Source organism: Globicephala melas, chromosome 11 (genome assembly GCF_963455315.2).
Source record: "Globicephala melas chromosome 11, mGloMel1.2, whole genome shotgun sequence".
Lineage (NCBI taxonomy): Eukaryota > Metazoa > Chordata > Mammalia > Artiodactyla > Delphinidae > Globicephala > Globicephala melas.
This window is the reverse complement of record NC_083324.2, coordinates 39498174-39517661: the sequence shown is the minus strand read 5'-3', so window position 1 is coordinate 39517661 and position 19488 is coordinate 39498174. Positions and strand designations below refer to the sequence as shown.

At 48.4% G+C, this 19488-nt stretch overlaps 2 protein-coding genes across 2 annotated transcripts; both read left to right on the top strand.

Moving 5' to 3' along the window:
- The first annotated feature begins 595 nt into the window (after positions 1-595).
- On the top strand, positions 596-17375 carry ATRIP (ATR interacting protein). The gene is made up of 13 exons (XM_030866974.2): positions 596-935; positions 2765-2895; positions 3575-3745; positions 5320-5438; positions 7021-7178; positions 8436-8531; positions 8849-8978; positions 9168-9857; positions 15431-15567; positions 15726-15817; positions 16272-16352; positions 16572-16824; positions 17238-17375. Exons 1-13 carry the CDS (start codon positions 689-691, stop codon positions 17303-17305), a joined length of 2373 nt encoding a protein of 790 aa, XP_030722834.1. The 5' UTR covers positions 596-688; the 3' UTR covers positions 17306-17375.
- A 562-nt stretch (positions 17376-17937) lies between these two features.
- On the top strand, positions 17938-19379 carry TREX1 (three prime repair exonuclease 1). Its single transcript, XM_030866987.3, has 2 exons — positions 17938-18062; positions 18381-19379. Exon 2 carries the CDS (start codon positions 18402-18404, stop codon positions 19344-19346), a length of 945 nt encoding a protein of 314 aa, XP_030722847.1. The 5' UTR covers positions 17938-18062; positions 18381-18401; the 3' UTR covers positions 19347-19379.
- The last annotated feature ends 109 nt before the right edge of the window (positions 19380-19488 follow it).

The following is a 19488-nucleotide window of genomic DNA, read 5'->3' as shown; positions in this document are numbered from 1 at the left end:
CCCTCCAACACAGGCACACCATTCTCAGGATCACCCCTTCTCAGACCTTTCTTTCTCCAGACCTACCTCAAAGGTACACATTCAAAGCATTTACTGTTCTCAAAGATGTGTGCTCACAACAGCTCTAGTCATAACTTCCGCCCAGTCCCACTCTCCCACACTCCTCCCCAAGAGAGCCTTGGGGTATATGAGAAGTGGGTCTAGCTGGAGAACAGCGAGCTCACAAAAACCAAACCCCTGAATGCACCCTGACTCGATTCACATGTGCACTTGTGAAAATCAGGGCGAACTCCTCCAAGCCCAGCTGTGTACCCTAAGTGATGCCAGAGAGTGGGCGCAGAGCCACCTGCGCGGTGGGGCTGGTGAGTTAGCCCAGGTAACTCGGTTCTCTCCTCTTAGACCACCCGCCTACTGGGGTCCCAGCCGTCGGTACGAAAGCGCCAGGCGGGGGTGATGCCCAGAAGGGCTGGGAGCGACCGAGCTCCGCAGGCACCCAGTTGAGCACCGCGGCGCGGTCTGATTACGTCATTCATCCCCGCCCACCGACTGGAAGGTGATTGGCCTGTTGGCTAGGGGGCGCGGCCCCAGCGGCTGAGGCGAGCGGCAGCGCGCGATCGGTTGGTCCAGCCCTCCGGCCTCGAGGTTACAGGCCGGACTTGGTGCCTTCGGATACCGGCTGGCGGCAGGCATGGCTGGAATCCCCGCGCCAGGCAGCAGGAGGCGGAGCGGGCCCCCGGCACCCAGTTCTGGCCCGCCGTCCAGCACCCAGCACCCTCCGAGCAAGCGGGCCCGGGGCTTCCTCGCGGCCGCCCCCCCAGACCCAGAAGACCCATTCGGCGCGCACGGGGATTTCACCGCCGACGACCTGGAGGAGCTCGACACCCTCGCGTCACAGGCCCTGAGCCAGTGCCCGAACGCGGCTCCGGACGTGTCCAGTGAGTGCGCCTTTTCCCCGAGGGTGGTGCAGACCTCGCTAGACCCACTAGATGGCTGTGGCTTAAGAACCCCACGACCGCTGTTCGGTGTCTTGAACTCACACTGCCACTTCACCTTTTAAAAATATAGGAACAGTTTGATTTAAGCAGCGGCGTGTCCCAAAAGGTCCTTTGATTTGGGGGAGAAATGTATCAGGAGTGTCAAACAGCCGATTTGGAATACCGAAAGCTAGGTTAACATTTTACTTTAGTTTCTATACTTTGGACCAGTAAGGTTCTTAGTTCTTAACAGAGATCCTTGCAACACGACTACCACCACCAGCAGAATCATCACTACCTACACATGGGGACCCATCATTATGACAGGTTTGGGAGGCTTTAGATCTAATGAAGACCACCTTTTCCCTTGGGCCGCATGAACATAAGAGGGGCCTGGCAGAGGCAAGAGATAAAAGAGATTCATTCTTTTATACAACCAATAAATCGTACTTAGGTGCCCAAACATTAGGAGCTGCAGACACTTAGCAATAAACAAAAGACAAAAGCCCCCTCCTTCATGGAGCTTACCCTCATTCTAATGAAGTCTTGTGGGGCCCCCAGGAAGAGAAATCTCTACATGGATGTCTTACATGCATCTTATATTCCACACAATCATTTCCTGGAAACCCAGTCATCCACCAGTATCTCCAGCATGGTGCCTGGCGAAGCATTCAGAAAACACTCAGAACATTTGATGACCAAATGTTCTGCATGGCAATGACTAGCACCACTCTCAATCATGTAGCACAAGGCAGGCAACAGCTCCCTTTCCTTGACCATGGATCTGATTCCTTTCCAAATCCTGTAACTACCTTCTTCATCCATCTCTGGAATCCATCCTCTCTGCATCATCTCTGCCATCTCCCTGATCTGTGTTACCATCACCCCTCTCCAGACAATAGTCTGCTAAATTGTTCCCACATTTCCAGTTATGACTCAAGTCAGAGTTTATACCACAGCCAGAGTGATCTTTTCAAAACTAGAATCTCTGTGTCACACACAGATACACGTGAACATCCCTACTGAAAGCCTTTAATGACTTCACACTACTTCTAGTATAAAGATCAAAATCCTTAACATGGCCAGCAAGGCCCAGCATGGCCTGTCCCTTTCCCTCTCCTTCTTTGGGTTCTAGCCACACTAACCTTCCTTCATTCCTTGAATTCTCCCTGCTTCCTTACAATACAGAAACTGCACATTGCTGTTTCTTACACACTGAGTGTTCTTTCCATCTATTCCCCATCGCCACTCACCTGGTTAGTTCCTGCCTGTTCTTCAGCTCTCCATTCAGTCATCACTTACCTGGGGAAGCCTTCTATTCATCCCGTTGGATCAAAGCCCCTATTATAGGCTTTCCTATATTTGCTCTTCTCTACAGCTCTTATAACAGTTGAAATTTTACATTTATTCTTGTGTTTTTGAGTGTCATGTAAGCTCCATGAGTGTAAGGACTGTATCCATTTTGCTCACCATTGTACCTTTCTATAGAGGCTAAAGCCTGGCATATTTTAGGTGCTCAGTAAATATCGTTGAATAATAGATCACTGAGTTCTGACCAGTGAGATTCCCACAGCACCTTTCAGCCTTTAGATGAGACTCTTAAAACTGGGTGCAGAATGGGGAGAGGGTGGCAGCTTCTGTTATTTCCTGAGGATTGATTCATGTTCTTATGTTGTAAAATACCTGTAGTGCTTACTAGATCTTTCTCTAATTTGCTTTCAAAAGTGATTGTCTGGCTAAAGTGGGAAAATGTTGGGTCCTAAAAAGTATACGGGAACTGCTTTTTACAGATGTTCATAAGGTCCCCAGATTAGATGGGATGTCAAAAAATCCTTCAAGGAAAAACAGAGAAAGTGTTCCAGTTAAAGATAATTTTGAATTAGAGTTACTTCAGGCACAGTACAAAGAGCTTAAAGAAAAGGTAAGTGATTTAACTTGTGGCTTTTGTAGTTAATTCATTCACTTATGCATGTGTTATAAAGCATTATACAATAAAATATATAGAAGTTTTAAAACAAGAGTCCAGATTCATCCCCATGAATTGGGGGAAAGAAAGCCAGAAAATTTTGGTTGAAACTAAATCCTGAGATTCCTAACAACTAGGGCAAGAAAGGAAACACTGTAAACCATATACAAAAACAGATACAAACTTTCTGTTGTAGCACTGAGATAAATTTATAGCCTATGTCTTATATAAGAAACAACATCATAATGGTTGCTATTTTCATTAGCAGTTTTGCAAAAAAGCAAACATTCTTCATATGACTATCTATAGGTCCCTAGAAAAACCAAGAACATAATGTAGAATTTTAGTTCTGTTAAGTGTGTGACCCAGATTGTTTAATACCTCTTAGAGCCTATAGAATCTGCATGCAGAAGTGACAAGTGTGTCCTTAAGCTATCTTGCTGAATATCCACTGTCCCAGGAATGGGCCTAGCAGATCACGGTGATGTCTGATTGGTACAGATATATTTTGAGCACTCTGGTCTGTTGGACATGTTTTAAATGTGTTTCTTCATCTCCCCAGCTACATGTTGAAACATGTACATATATAATTTTCCCTTACAAACTTTTCACAACATCAATTTGGGATTTACAGATGAAGGCAATGGAAGAAGAAGTGCTCATTAAAAGTGGAGAAATTAAAATTTTACGGGACTCACTGCATCAGACAGAATCCATTCTAGAGGAACAGAGAAGATCACATTTCCTTCTTGAGCAAGAGAAAACTCAAGCACTCAGTGACAAAGAAAAAGAATTCTCCAAAAAGGTGACCCAGAGCATTTGTTTTGCTTGTATGGACATCAGCTTTGCCTGCTCAATGAGTTCCTTTAGAAGCAATGACTAAAGTTGCTTATAGATCTTCCAGGAAGATTTCAACAGTTGTTTGTCTTAAATACTTTCGCTACCAACTAATTGCATGTACTTTTCTCCAGGCTCTGAGGTTTGGAAAAGGACTTAGATGAAACTCTGCTTTGCTGTGGTAGTCTAAGTTACTAGCTCACACTTTGCAGAAACAGCTAAAATTAGTGGGGTTTTTGTTGTGTGTTTTTTTTGTTTTTTGGCAGATCAGAAACTCAGTTGACCTAGCTTAGGCCAAAAGAAAATATATTGGCTTCCATAACTAGGTCTGGGAAAACAGGTGTGCTGGGGCCTCAAAAGACTCAAGATTTGCCACGACTCATCTTTATTCTCTGTACTATTGATAGGCTCCATCCTTATGGTAGAGGATGTGTTCTCCAGGGGCTCCTGGGCTCATATTTCATGGCTCCAGAGCAGACTGAAGACCTAGGGTTCTTTATCTCCAAGTTTTAAAATTCTGGGGAAGGCTCTAATTGGTCTAACCTGAGTCAGGCACCTGCCTCTGAACTAGTCACTGTAATCAAAGAGATAATAGCTCCCATTCAAATCACATATTCAAAGGTAGGAAAATGATGTTTCTTAAGGGAGGGAGATACTGTTCTGGGGAGAAAAACAGTGGGTGTCCAGTATATACCACTTTCCTTCACTTCCCAAGGCTTCAAACTTAAGAACGTGGGCCTTATTCTGCCGTTACTTCATTCAGCAAACTTGGCAGTCTTTAAAGAAGCACTGACCTGTGCCCAAGACTAACAGCAGTAGTTGCCTTTCCATATACATGATGAAGAGCAATGGGTTTGCAATCAGACAAACCAGAGTTTGAATCTAGGCTTTATCATATTCAAGCGGTGACCTCAGGGTGATGACTTATGCTCTATGACTCATTTCCCTTATCTGTTCCAGAAAATAACCAGAAGGGCTGTCATGAGACTTAAATGGTCCTGCCCTTGTGTCTGGTGCTGTGCCTGGGAATGGCAGCAGTTACCATTGGCCAGAACAGCAGGTCTCCCCACACTGTACAAGGTTTTGGTAAAACTCTTCTAAATACTCACCCCAGACCTTCAGGAAGACTTGGATTGTGCACCACTATATTCACTAAAAGGTCTACATGTTACCGTGAGATATGGTACCTTGTCAAGCTCTGTGCTGGGCATTTTACATTCACCATTCTTACTTAATACCCCCAACCAGGAAGATAGGTACTTATGTTACAGATAAGCTGGAGTTCAGAGAGGCTGAGTAAATGGTATTTGAACCCTCACAAACTAACCAGCTATAGTTCAGGTCAAAATATCTTTCTAGAATACCATGTCATCTTTCAGGAAGAAGGTTAAAGCTTAATATTTTAGGACATTTATGTCACAGCAGACTTTTATACTATCTCTCATTGCTTGTTTTTCCTTTACTATCCTGAGATTTTGAAGCCCAGAGCTGTTTCTGTATATGTGATGAGGCCTCTATAAGTATGCTTCTTTTGCCTTCCAGCTCCAGTCATTGCAGTCTGAACTCCAGTTTAAAGATGCAGAGATGAATGAATTAAGGACAAAGCTTCAAAGCAGTGAACGAGCTAATAAACTAGCTGCTCCCTCCATTTCCCATGTCAGGTAATGATGGTGCTAGAGGGAGAATACAGTTTTGTATCGTTTAGTAAAAAGTCTGAATAACAATGTCAGGCTAGTCCTGAACAAAGGTCGTTTAGACTCTGCCACTGGGGCATAGATGCTCTTTCCTGAAGGCCTCAAAGATGGTTTGGATGAGACTAGAATGGTTTGGGGCATCATAGAATAAAGGCCCCGCACTCTAGAAGTGCTTCCTCCCTGTAGACTTTATAAACACAACACAGCTCCTCGGGATGAAAAGAGGCTGGAAAGATGCTCTCCAAACTTTTGGAGTGGACCAGTCTTCAGTTTTATGTAATTTGTTTGAAATAAATGATTTTGCCCCAACTGTATTTCAGTCCCAACTGCTTGGAATACTTTTTCTCATTTGCTGTCCAGCAGTCCCCACCTTTGCTGCAGATGTGATCAGTTTGTTAATGGTCCGTCCTGTCCCCTGCCTGCCAGAGAAGTCTGGCACACTGTCAGGATCAGCCTTGAAATTTGAATAGTGTGGGTCAGGTCGTCTTTTTCTGGTATTAAACATTCTGCTGCCTTTGCTTATAATGGGCAGGGTGTGAAATTGAACTTTTCTTGCCTTGCGTAGCCCAGGTAAGACAGGAGAGAGAGGCACACCAACAGGAGTGCCTCAGCATTGTCTGATCCAATCAGAGGGTTAAGACTGCTTCTCTAACATAAAGACCCTGGCACCAAGGCACTGGCTCAGTTTCCAAGTTGCAAGACACAATACACCTTTTTCTAGACCCTCTTTCTCCTGAAAATCTTTTCATTCAGTCCCTGACTATTATAAAAGAGGTTGTTCCAAACTAGTGGTTACCAGGGGGGAGAGGAAATGGGAAAAAGGCAATATAGAGGGATAGGTGAGTAAGAGGTATAAACTATTAAAGTATAAAATAAACTACAAGGATATATTGTACAACAAAGGGAATATAGCCAATATTTTATAATAACTATAAATGGAGTATAACCTTTAAAAATTATGAATCAGGGCTTCCCTGGTGGCGCAGTGCTTGAGAGTCCACCTGCCGATGCAGGGGACACGGGTTCGTGCCCCGGTCTGGGAGGATCCCACATGCCGCGGAGTAGCTGTGTCCGTGAGCCATGGCCGCTGGGCCTGCGCATCCGGAGCCTGTGCTCTGCAACGGGAGAGGCCACAACAGTGAGAGGCCCGCGTACCGCAAAAAAAAACAATTATGAATCACTATAGCATTTGCTTATAACTTATATAACATTATATAGCAACTATATTTCAATTAAAAAAAAAGAGGTTGCAAACTGAAAAGATGTTTTGGTGGAACTGGAAATAGTAATGGAGTTATAGCCAATTCTTTTGGGTGATTGGAAGAAGGTGGAAGCAAATGAAAGATTTTTTTTTTCAACAATTTGAATCAAAATGCCTTGAATTTTGCATTGCTGTCCTGACAAAGAATAACAAACGTGTAATAGATAAAATTTTTGGTCAAATCACCTAGATAGGAAAAGTTTAAAGTTTGTTAGAAGTTTTATAACCAGGTATTTTACATGGTGTTAGCAGAATCATTACTTTGCTTTCATAGTTAACTTTTTCCAGTCCTAGGAAAAGCCCTTCTGTGGTTATAAAGCCAGAAGCATGTTCTCCACAACTTGGAAAACCATCTTTCCCTACAAAGGAGTCTTTTAGTGCTAACAAGTCCCTTCCCCACCCCTGCCAGACCGATCCAGGATATAAGTCCCTGATGGGCAAAGAGGGTAAGTCAGTCTATCCATCATCTATTGCTCTCTATCAGACTACTGAGACTTGAGCCTTGAAACATTTGAGTATTTATTTTCTCCTCGTTTCTGTGGGTCAGCAGTTCTGATAGCACAGTGGGGATGGTTTGTCTCTGCGGGCACTGAAGCCTTGTAGGGGGCTGGAGGATCTATTTCAAGGTGGCTCACTCACATGTCTGGCAGTGGAATTCCTTTCCACATGTGGGCCTTTCCACAGGGCTACTTGGCTGATCTCATAACCTGGTAGATGGCTTCCTCTAGAGCTAGCAAACCCAGAGAGATAGGTGGAAGCTATCCTTTTTATGGCCTAGCCTCAAAAGTCACATAGCATCACTTCTGCCACATTCTGTTTGTTAGAAGTGAGTCATTGAGTCTGGGCCATGTTCAAGGGGAAGAAAACTAGGCTGCACCCTTTGAGGAGAAGTGTGTCAAAGAATTTGCAGGCATATTTTAAAACCTCCAGTCAGCATCCATTGCCACGCCAGAAACACAGCTAGTATGCAGGAACATGTGCTCCTTTCATCGCCCAGCTGAGTCCAGACTGAGGGAATGCTACTGCTTTCTAGAGAGACAATCTAGCATTAGTAGGTTTTCACTCTGAGACTGTGCTATGCCAGTTTATCTTACAATTCAGATACATTGCCTTTCTCCTACCATCAACCCTTTCAAGTCATTAGCATCACGCCACCCCTGAGAACTACAGCTACTAACATTTTTGATATTTAGCAACTTCAGGAGAGGTTATCGGGTGGTGTTATGAGCAGGCAGTGGAGCCCACCAGCCTGGCCGAGAGTCCCAGTCACACTGCTTACTGGCTTGCATGATTTGAGCAAGTCCCTTAACCTCTGTGCATCAGTTTTCCCATATGTAAAACAGAGCCAATGATAACACCTCCTGGTTGGGTTGCTGTGAGGAACAAGAGAGCTAGCATGTATAAAGCTCTTAGAACAGTGTCTGGCACATAATAAGAATCATATAAAATGCTTTTATGTTATTGCCTGATTTTGAAGTGGGGCAAACAATTTAATTTTCCTTTCCTTTCCTTTCCTTATGCAAGTTCCTGTTTTATATGAGGAAGGCAAAGATGTGAAGGTTCTTGAGTTGCTTTGGCTCTTGTTTTGATCCAAAGTTGAAGAAGTAGAACAATGTATGTTTTAAACTCATTACATTTAAGAGTTTTTGATATACTTGTGCTTTTGTGTTCCAGTTTTGATTAACATATTATCTGTTATTCAGAGAATAAGACCCACAGTCTGGGAGATGACCCGATAAAGCAAGAACAGTCCCAGAAAAGGCTTATTGACAGCTGGATGCAGAGATCAAACACTCAAGGTACCAGAATGCCTGCTCCTTCTGCAGGAGGCCTTCCTGGGTCCGATCATCCTCTGTGATGCTGCAGTGGAATTGCCTAGGGAACTGTCCTGGGCTCAATCAGTACCCCAGGCAGTGCTTTAGAGGGTCCAGGGGAGTAGTAGTCTGTGGCTTAAGCAGAAGACTATAAAATGGAAGGGGCCAAGAGCAAGTATGCCTCCGAGCCTTCAGTACCCACAGGCGTCTCAAGGGAACTTAGTGGCAGTTTAGAGGATAGTTGGCATCACAGAAAAGCACTCTCATGTCAGAACCTTCTACAGTCACCTTGTCTTCTGCAGGCTCCATTTTGATAAACCTTCTCCTGAAGCAGCCTTTGATCCCAGGGTCATCCCTAGGTCTGTGCCACCTCCTGAGCAGTTGTTCTGAGGCTCCTACCGGCACCCTGTTCCAGCTTCCCGGGCTTGGCAGGTAAGCATAAGACTCCTAAAAAGCTTGTTTGGAAGAAGTTTCCAGGAAGCAAGTCCCTATCTGGTCCTGACCGGCCTAGGAGGTCTGCTCTGGGCAGGAAAACTAGAGAATTTAGCAGGCAGGTTGTTTGGGTCCCTTGACCTTATCTCCCTCTCACACTTGTGTGTTTTCTTTTGTGTCTGTTGCTAGTACCTTGACTGGGATTTCAAGCCTGAGGACCACAGGTTCTTGTGATGGGTCATTTCCCCTCTTGGCCCTGAGAGAAGCACAGAACCTGGCACTTACTGGACTGAATCTGGTGGCCAGGAATGAAGGCTCCTGTGACAGAGACCCAGCAGAGGGAGGCGGAAGGGCCTTCCCACTCTGCCAGCTTCCTGGAGCTGTGCACCTCCTCCCCCTGGTACAGTTCTTTATCGGCTTACACTGCCAGGCTCTGCAGGATTTGGCAGCAGCCAAGAGAAGCGGAGCGCCTGCGGACTCACCGACACATCCCTCCTGTGTGAGCTCTGGGGTAGAGGCCAGCCCCGAGGACTCACTTTGCAACCTGGAAGGCTTCTCTGTGGCTTCACTAAGCGTTCTTCAGCACCTGGTGTGCCACAGCGGAGCAGTCATTTGCCTGTTACTATCAGGAGCAGGCGCCGATTCTGCTGCTAGGGAAGGAGACCAGAGCCTGGTTGACGGACGTGGTCGTGGGGATGTGACCTCAGCCCCAGGGAGGCTTGCTGGTGACCAAGGCCAGCATCCACTATTGAAGATGCTTCTTCAACTTTTGGCTTTCTCTTCTGCAGCAACAGGTCACCTTAAAGCCAGTGTCCTCAGCCAGTGCCTTAAGGTTTTGGTGAAATTAGCTGAAAATGCTTCCTTTGATTTCCTGCCCAGGTATAACGCAGCATGGGAGTCATGATTCCTTGTGGGTCTTACCCGGCCTCTTGAGGTCTGTCCTGTGGCCCCTGTACTTGTTCCCATCTTGACTCGTCCATACTGCTCAGCTCTAAGCCTTGGTTTAGGTTCTTAGCTAGAGTTCTGAAGTGATGGGAAGTGGGGCCAGGAGTTAGAAGAACCAAGGAAGTGGTTTATTTGGCTTAGTTCTGCCTCTGGATAGTAGGTAAGCAAAAGACACATGTGATAAAAGAAGGCTGCTAGTCACTATGGAAGAGTGTCCTGCCCCCGAAACAGACAAAGGTTGAATCAAGAGGCCTTTGAACCTGGGACATGGATCAGGTGAAGACCAGATTCCACAGCCACATTGAAGTTTAGTTTGGTGGGGTTCCCTGAAGAAGCAGAGGGTGTGTGGAGGGTCTGCAGCTACAAGCTGACCTTGCTGGGCATCTGCCCATCATCAAGGTGTCCACCACTGGCATGAGCCACAGGTTACTTGCTCTTCTTAAGGTTTGTTGTGGAACACTGTTGTCATAAATTCCTAGCTTGGGATTCCAGACCCTCAACACTGGGAGGGTAAACACCACCCAGCCAATCCCCTCGTCCTGTAATCCCATCTCCCCCTCAGCATTCCACCAAGAGGCCAGTTCCTCTGTTGGATGTCTCTTAAGCCTTTTTGTCTCTGAACTCAGAATACCTGTTTGCTAAAAACAGTTCTGGATCCTGGTTTCCATATGAATATATTCTGGCTTGTCTGGTGCATCCTAAAGGTGGTGCCTAGAGCTAGACACAGTGTACTGCAGAGTAGTGTGAGCAGCAAGGTAGGCGTGTTACCATCACCCAGGTGCCTGGCAGGGGGCTCAGCTCATGGTGGCTGATTGCTTCTTTTTTTATTATTGAGTCTTCTCTTTCCTTTTATTTTTTTTAATTCCGTAGTGCTTTACAGTTTCCAAAAGTTTCACACACGATTTCATATAATCCCATAACAATGCTTTTTTAAAAATCCCCTACCGCTATATTGCCTTTCCTCCCTTCCCTCTCCCCACTGGTAACCACTAGTTTGTTTTCTGTGTCTGTGAGCCTGTTTCTTTTTTGTTTTGTTCACTAGTTTGCTGTATTTTTTAGATTCCACATACGATATCGTACAGTATTTGCCTTTCTGTCTGACTTATTTCACTTAGCATAATGCCCTCCAAGGCCATCCATGTTGCTGCAAATGACAAAATTTTGTTTTTTTATGGCTGAGTAGTATTCCTGTGTGTGTGTGTGTGTGTGTGTGTGTGTGTGTGTGTGTGTGTGTACGTGTACCACATCTTCTTTATCCATTCATCTGTTGATGGACACTTAGGTTGCTTCCATACCTTGGCAATTGTAGATGACGCTGCTATGAACATTGGGGTGCATGTTTCTTTTCAAAGTAGTGTTTTTGGTTTTTTTCAGATATATACCCAGGAGTGGAATTGCTGGGTCACATGGTACTTCTACTTTTAATTTTTTGAGAAACCCCTATACTGTTTTCCACAGTGGCTGCACCAATTTACATTCCGCCAACAGTGTAGGATGGTTCCCTTTTCTTCACATTTGTTGTGTTCTTTTTGATGATAGCCATTCTGACTGGTGTGAGGTGATATCTCATTGTGGTTTTGATTTGCATTTCCCTGATGATGAGTGATATTGAGCATCTTTTCATGTGTCTGTTGGCCATCTGGATGTCCTCTTTGGAAAAATGTCTTTTCAGTTCTGCCCGTTTTTTGATTGGGTTGTTTGTTTGATGTTGAGTTGTATGAGCTCTTTGTATATGTTGGATATTAACCCCTTATCGGTCATGTCACTTACAGTTATCTTCTCCCATTCAACAGGTTGTGTTTTCATTTTGTCGATGGTTTCCTTTGTTGTGCAAAAGGTTTTAAATTTAATTAGGTCCCATTTGTTTATTTTTGCTTTTGTTTCCTTTGCTTTAGGAGATGGATCCAAAAAAAAAAATTTGCTGCTATTTATGTGAAAGAGTGTTCTGCCTATGTTTTCCTCTAGGAGTTTGATAGTAGCTGGTCTTCCCTTTAGGTCTTTAATCCATTTTGAGTTTATTTCTGTATATGGTGTTAGAGAATGTTCTAATTTCATTGTCTTACAAGTAGCTGTCCAGTTTTCCCAGCACCACTTACTGAAGAGACTGTCTTTTCTCCACTGTATAGTCTTGCCTCCTTTGTTACAGATTAAATGACCTTAGGTATGTAGGTTTATTTCTGGGCTCTCTATTCAGTTCCGTTGATCTATGTGTCTGTTTTTGCACCAGTACCATACTGTTTTGACTACTGTAGCGCTGTAGTATAGTCTGAAGTCAGGGAGTATGATTCCTCCAGCTCTGTTCTTCTTTTTCAAGATTATTTTGGCTGTTTCAGGGTCTTTCATTTTTCCATATAAATTTTGTTTTTGCTTTTGTTTTTTTGTGGTACGCGGGCCTCTCGCTATTGTGGCCTTTCCCGTTGCGGAGCACAGGCTCCGGACGCGCAGGCCCAGCGGCCATGGCTCACGGGCCCAGCCGCTCCGCGGCATGTGGGATCCTCCCAGATCGGGGCACGAACCCAGGTCCCCTGCATCGGCAGGCGGACTCTCAACCACTGCGCCACCAGGGAAGCCCTTCCATATAAATTTAAAATTTTATTCTAGGTTCTGTGAAAAATGCCATTGGTAACTTGATAACAATTGCATTGAATCTGTAGATTGCCTTGGGTAGTATAGGCATTTTGACAGTATTGATTCTTCCAATCCAAGAACAGGGTATATCTTTCCGTTTATGTCGTCTTCAATTCCTTTCATCCATTCTTTTTGATGCGATGGTAAATGGGATTGTTTCCTTAATTTCTCTTTCTGATAGCTCATTGCTAGTGTATAGAAATGCAACAGATTTCCGTATATTAATTTTGTATCCTGCAACTTTACCAAATTCATTGATGAGCTCTAGTAGTTTTCTGGTGGCACCTGTAGGATCTATGTATAGTATAATGTCATCTGCAGACAGTGACAGTTTTATTTCTTCCTTGCCAATTTGGATTCCTTTTTATTTCTTTTTCTTCTGATTGCTGTGGTTAGGACTTCCAAAACTATGTTGAATAAAAGTGGTGAGAGTGCTCATCCTTGTCTTCTTCCTGATCTTAGAGGAAATGCTTTCAGCTTTTCACCAATGAGTATGATTTTTTTAAATTTTATTTATTTATTTATTTGGGCTGCATTGGGTCTTAGTTGTGGTATGTGAGATCTTCGTTGAGGCATGCAAGATCTTTAGTTGCAACGCATGGTCTCTTCATTGTGGCACACGGGCTTCTCTCTAGTTGTGGCATGTGGGTTTTCTCTTCTCTAGTTGTGCGTGCAAGGTCCAGAGTGTGTGGACTCTGTAGTTGTGGTGCGCAGGCTCCAGAGTGTGTGGGCTCTATAGTTTGCAGCATGTGGGCTCTCTGAGGCACACAAGCTTAGTTGCCCTGAGGCACATGGGATCTTAGTTCCCCGACCAGGGATCGAACCTGCGTCCCCTGCTTTGGAAGGTGGATTCTTTACCACTGGACCACCAGGAAAGTCCCTACCAATATGATGTTAGCTGTGGGTTTTTCATATATGGCCTTCATTATGTTGAGGTATGTTCCCCTCTATGCCTACTTTCTGGAGTTTTTCTCTTAAATGGATGTTGAACTTTGTCAAAAGCTTTTTCTGCATCTATTGAGATGATCACATGGTGTTTATTCTTCAGTTTGTTAATGTGGTGTATCACATTGATTGATATGTGGATATTGAAAAATCTTTGCATCCATTTCTTACTTTTTAAATGAATGAATTCCAGGAACCACATTTTTAGCAGTTCTCTTGGTAGATATATCATCATTCTATTCCTGTTGAGCTTGTCCACAATAACATCAAAAAACAGCCATTTAATGGGTGCTTACTGCAGGCCAGACACAGATGCCTTCTGTTCACTAGCTTGGATGGCACCCTCAGAGCCCTGTTGTCTTCACGCCCAGTACAGAGCCTGGCTCACTGTGAGCACTCAGTGTTTGCTGAATGAATAAACCCCATGTTGAGGTAGGGAAACTTGTCTGAAACCCCAGAGGGAGTATGCTAGATCAGCCAGTTAGGCTCCTGAATCATTGTTCTTGATCACTGTCTGATGCCACCTCCCACACAGTGCTTCTCTGAATTCCTTCATGCTTGCAGGCTGAACCCCATTACCGCACAGCTTCTTGTTCACCTTGAAGTAAAAGCCAGGGACAGGTGCTCCCAAGGCTCCATAGCAGTATACGATACAACATGAGCAGCCAGGCAGGCTGTGATCTCCTATGAAAGGCACCACTGCCCACCCAGGCTTGAGGGCACATCATCCCCTCAGACTCTTGTCTTCCCACTGCATCTGTTTTAGGGGTAGGTCCAGCGTAGCTCCCCAGGTACTGGCATGGCAGGCGCTTTTGAACAAAAAGTTCTCATCCCCAGCTCAGCCAGGGCAGCATGACGTATTTATTGTGCATTTAGGGGCTGTGCCAAAAAAAAAATTTTCATGTAAAAAGGCGGCTCTGATGCTGTCAAAAATAATTTGGAAACCACTGTGTTGTATATAAAGATGGATTTTTTTAGTTTCAGGGGCCACTTCTGGCCTAATAATGAAATTAGGTAGTAACAGGTTAAATTCCAGTTTCCCACAAAGTTCCACACTCCCTGGTGATTAGAAACATTCAGCTTGTCTCTCATACAGGATTTGCTCTAAAATGAGTTCGCCCCAAAAAGACCTTGCTTCCTAATGGTGTACAAGGAATATTCTTTTTTTTTTTTTTTTTTTTCCAAGGAATATTCTTAACCCTCGGTGCCGTGCGCATGAAAAGGGACATACCCGCAGAACTGCCCCTCCCCCCACCCACGAGGCTGTGTGGGTTGAGCAAAAGGCAGTGCTTGTCTTTGGACTCGGTTCCTTGGTAATGAATGCGCCATCCCTTTGCCCCCAAGACCAGGGGGAGAGTGCCCAAGCCCCTCACCATGCACACCCTGAGTTTGTACCTTCTCATACGTGGCAGCAGAGGAGCTGGTGTTTCCCGACAAGTGGGGAAAATGAAGTCTTCCTTGCCCAGCGAGTGGTCTCGTAAGATCCAACCATAGCCAAGTCCACATTGTTGCTGCTGATGCTTGGCCAGTCCTCTGGTGGTGGGCACAGGACGTTTCTCTCACACTCAAGTTGAACCTGCCTCCCTGTTTGGGAGCAGAGGCAGGAAGGAGCCCAAGAGTAGTGCAGAGGCCGGCACCCGAGGTCCAGGGGGGCACCTCGTATTTGCTGGGTGGCACTGTGCCAGGTAAGGGCCTGTCATCTCTAAGGGATGATAGGCCCTGTCCCTCACAGCAGTCCCACAGTGAAGGGTAGTACCCACTCGTTCACCTGAAACAAGTATCAGCAAGTAGGGTGGCATTTGAACTCAGGTCTGTCTGAATCGAGTCTCCTTTTTACTGGCCTCTTCAATTTCCTGTTGCCTATCGTGAAAGGTGAGGGTGAGTTATGGGATTGGGTTGGAGGTGTCACATCTCTCTGGGGCCCTGTGTTTCAGGTTCCAGTGCGTGTTCCGGGTGCTGCCACAGTGCCTGCGCCCAGAGACACCCCTGCCTAGTGTGCTGCTGACTATTGAGCTCCTGTCCCTCCTGGTGGACCATGAGAAGCTTGCACCTCAGCTCTGCTCCCACCCGGGTAAAGCAGGCCAGGGGCGTGCGTCTGGACTCCTGCAGCTTGGAGGGAAGGGTGGTGGCAGGGGCAGGTCCAGGGCCTCCTGAGGGCTTCTGCAGCTTGTACCTCAGGCACTGGGTGAGAAGGCGGATGCTGAGTGAGAGGTGGTGTGTCCTTTCCAGAAGGCTGCCTCCTGCTGCTGCTGTACATGTACATCACATCGAGGCCTGACAAAGCCGCCTCGGAGACACAGTGGCTTCAGCTGGAACAAGAGGTAAAGACACCAGAGCCCCTTTTGTGCTGCTCACCAACCCACCCCACCCCACCCCACTCCATCCCATGTAAGAGCCACTCTTCTCCTTCCTCTGGGAATTAAAGGAAGCTTTAATTCATTTTGGTAACACGTTGAGCCACTAGCAAGGTAAACTCATTTGGGGGGCTCCATACTACACAGATACCGTACAGTCGGAGCCCAGGGTATCCTGGGACTTGGCAAAGTTGCCCGGTGGCTGGAGGTGGGCACGGAGGCAGGTGGGTCAGTGGTGAGACACAGGTGTTGGTCCTGAGTGTCTCCTGGGAAGGTCCCAAAACACTACCACCTCTTGGATCCCATTAGTGCAGACAAGCAGTTGCTGAGGCAACTGGAGCTCTTGTAGAAGGCTGAGAAAGCCCTCACTGTGACCAGGGCCTCACTGTGCCATGGATGGGACAGTCTGTTCTTGTTCTAGGCTGTGTGGCTCCTGGCTAAGCTTGCTGTGCAGAGCCCCTCCTCCCCAGTCACTGGTTCCAGCTGCCAGTGCAACGTGGAGGTGAGTGCCGGGGGCAGGCAGGGGCCGACAGTGGGCAGCTCTGCTGGTGAATGACAGGGCCCCGTGAAAGCATCCCATGCTCCTTCACCAGGGCTAGACCCTGGTGCCACAGTTCAGAACCTCCCTCACCCGGGTGGCTAGGAAAGATGCTGCCCAGCTAAGCAGGTTGTCAGGGTGCAGGGACCACCTGACCTGACCTCAGCCTGTGCCCTCCCTCAGGTAGTCAGAGCACTCACGGTGATGCTGCACAGACAGTGGCTGACTGTGCGGAGGGCAGGGGGGCCCCCGAGGACTGACCAGCAGAAGCGGACGGTGCGGTGTCTGCGAGATACAGTGCTGCTGCTGCACAGTCTGTCCCAAAAGGACAAGCTTTTCACTGTGCACTGCGTGGAGGTCCTGCATCAGTACGACCAGGTGATGCCAGGGGTCAGCATGCTGATTCGAAGGCTTCCTGACGTGACAGGCTGTGAAGGTGAGCCTGCAGGAGGGCCCCTCCCTGCCCCAGCCCACATGTGGAGTTTGCCCTGAAGTTCATGGACAAATCAGACTACCTGGCCTTAGGTCAGCAGTGCTCCATCCACACAGCCTTTGCCGGCACGGGGGCCATTTCTTTTTCTTCCCTGTCCGGTTCTTCTCTCAGCATATCAGCCTGCCTTTTGATCATACCTACTGAGTCGGCCTGGCAGAGCCACGGTTTTTCCAGAAACATCCCTGTCTGAATTGCCTTTGTATTATTTTGCTTGCAGTAGCTGAGGGAGCAAGGCCTGGGCGTGGAAGGGACTGCTTAGTTCCTGTGGGCCTGGTGGGGAGGAGAGGTGGGACCTCCCCCAGTCCCAGCACCTTCAGGCAGGACTTCACCACAGAACCCTCTTGTTTTTGGCTCAGAGGCAGCCCTGGATGATCTCTGTGCCGCGGAGGCTGATGTGGACGACCCCGAGATGGACTGTGGCTGAGGCCTGTGAGCATCGAGCCACATGGTGGCACCAACACCACCACTTTCCTTACCTCATCCCCTGATTAAAAGCAGTGACTGGCTGTTAAAGAAAAGGCCAGCCTTATGTTTCCTGAGTCTGATCTGTGTGGGCTAAGTGGGAGGGACAGAGCAGGAGGAGGACCCAGGGAAGGCTGAGATCCTTCTTCCTGTTCCTGGCCAGCAGCCCCACAGTAATGAATCTGCTTTGAGGAAGGAGCCCTGCCTTGCCCTGCCCTGCCTTGCCCTGCCCTGCCTGTGGAATTGTCCTGAGTCATCACTTTCGCCTGAGGCCATGGGAAGAAACCATTGTGTGGCAGGGAAGAAGGTGGCCCTCAGCCCAGGCCTAAACCAGGGAGGCCTGGGAAAATGGGGCCAAGGGGTGGGTGCAAAATGGCCACGGCAGGGGCTCCCAGCAGGCTTAAGTCCTGGAGCTAGCCTGCCCCATAGCCCTGTCCTCCCGGTGTGAGGGCGTGAGGGCCCTGGTGCATTGTGCCAGCCAGCAGGCCCACAGCGAGAGGTCTGAGGAGGCCTTTGGGGATAGCACTGTGGGTGCCTGGGGAGGGACAGGTGTTGGCAGGAGGGACAGCCCAGGCAGGCTGACAAGCGGGGCGGGCCTTGCTCACACCAGCCGCTGGGCGGGCTCAGGCCGAGTTTCACTTCCCGCCACTGCTGCCAGCAGCAAGAACCAGCTGGAGAGCGTGCAGCACCCTGAGTCATTGCTGCCTGCCTGCTACTCGGTAAGTGAGGACCCCCGAGGGGAGGGGGTAGGGTGGGAGGGCATGGGTACCTGCCCCACCAACCCTCACCAGACTAAGCGGGCACTAGGGGGAGGAGCCAAGCCTTCCCCTGAACAGGAAACAGTGTGCTGGTCCCACTAAGAAAGCCACCCCACCCTCCCTGGCTTCCTGCCCTGGAAATGGGTCCTGGAGCTCAGCAACAGTGCCTGCCCATGCAGGGAAGGCCAGAGGGGTGCTCCTGCCCACCCCACCCCACTTGCCTTACCTCTTATCACTGGGCACTCACACACCCACCACCCACCCCATGCTCCTCCCCAGGCTCAGCGGCAGATACCCACCATGGGCTCGCAGGCCTTGCCCCCGGGTCCTGTGCAGACCCTCATCTTCTTGGACCTGGAGGCCACTGGCCTGCCCTTCTCCCAGCCCAAGGTCACAGAGCTATGCCTGCTGGCCATCCACAGATGGGCCCTGGAGAGACTTCCTACCCCTCAGGGGCCTCCTTCAACAGTGCCCCCACCACCCCGGGTGCTGGACAAGCTCTCCCTGTGCGTGGCTCCGGGGAAGGCCTGTAGCCCTGCAGCCAGTGAGATCACAGGCCTGAGCACACCTGTGCTGGCTGCACACGGGCGTCAATGCTTCGATGCCAACCTGGCCAACATGCTCCGAGCCTTCCTGCAGCGCCAACCACAGCCCTGGTGCCTTGTGGCACACAACGGTGACCGCTACGACTTCCCCCTGCTCCAGGCAGAGCTGGCTGTGCTGGGCCTTGCCAGTGCTCTGGAGGGCGCCTTCTGTGTGGATAGCATTGCTGCCCTGAAGGCCCTGGAGCAAGCTGACAGCCCCTCAGAGCACGGCCCAAGGAAGAGCTACAGCCTGGGCAGCATCTACATGCGCTTGTACGGGCAGGCCCCACCAGACTCACACACAGCCGAGGGTGACGTCCTAGCCCTGCTCAGCATCTGTCAGTGGAGGCCACGAGCCCTGCTGCGGTGGGTAGATGCTCACGCCAGGCCCTTCAGCACCGTCAAGCCGATGTACGTGGTCACAGCCTCGACTGGAACCAGCCCAAGGCCATCTGCTGCTACGGCCACGGTACCCCTGGCCAGAGCCAGGGGCACCAGCCCCAACCGTGGTGGAAACAGGAACCCTAAGCCCCTTTCCCCAGTGAAGAGCCCTGGAGCCCCACCCAGGGAGGGACTGCTGGCCCCACTGGGCCTGCTGGCCTTCCTGACCTTGGCAGTAGCCACGCTGTATAGGCTGTCCTTGGCCATACCCGGGCAGTAGGCCAAGAAGGAAATTCTGACTAATAAAGACCCTCCACAGCACCGAGTGATCACTCACTTCTACCCACCGTGGCAGCCTGAGAGCCTCCCGCACTTCTGCCCACACTGAGACACCTGGGGCCGGGGGCACAGGAAGTGGCAGT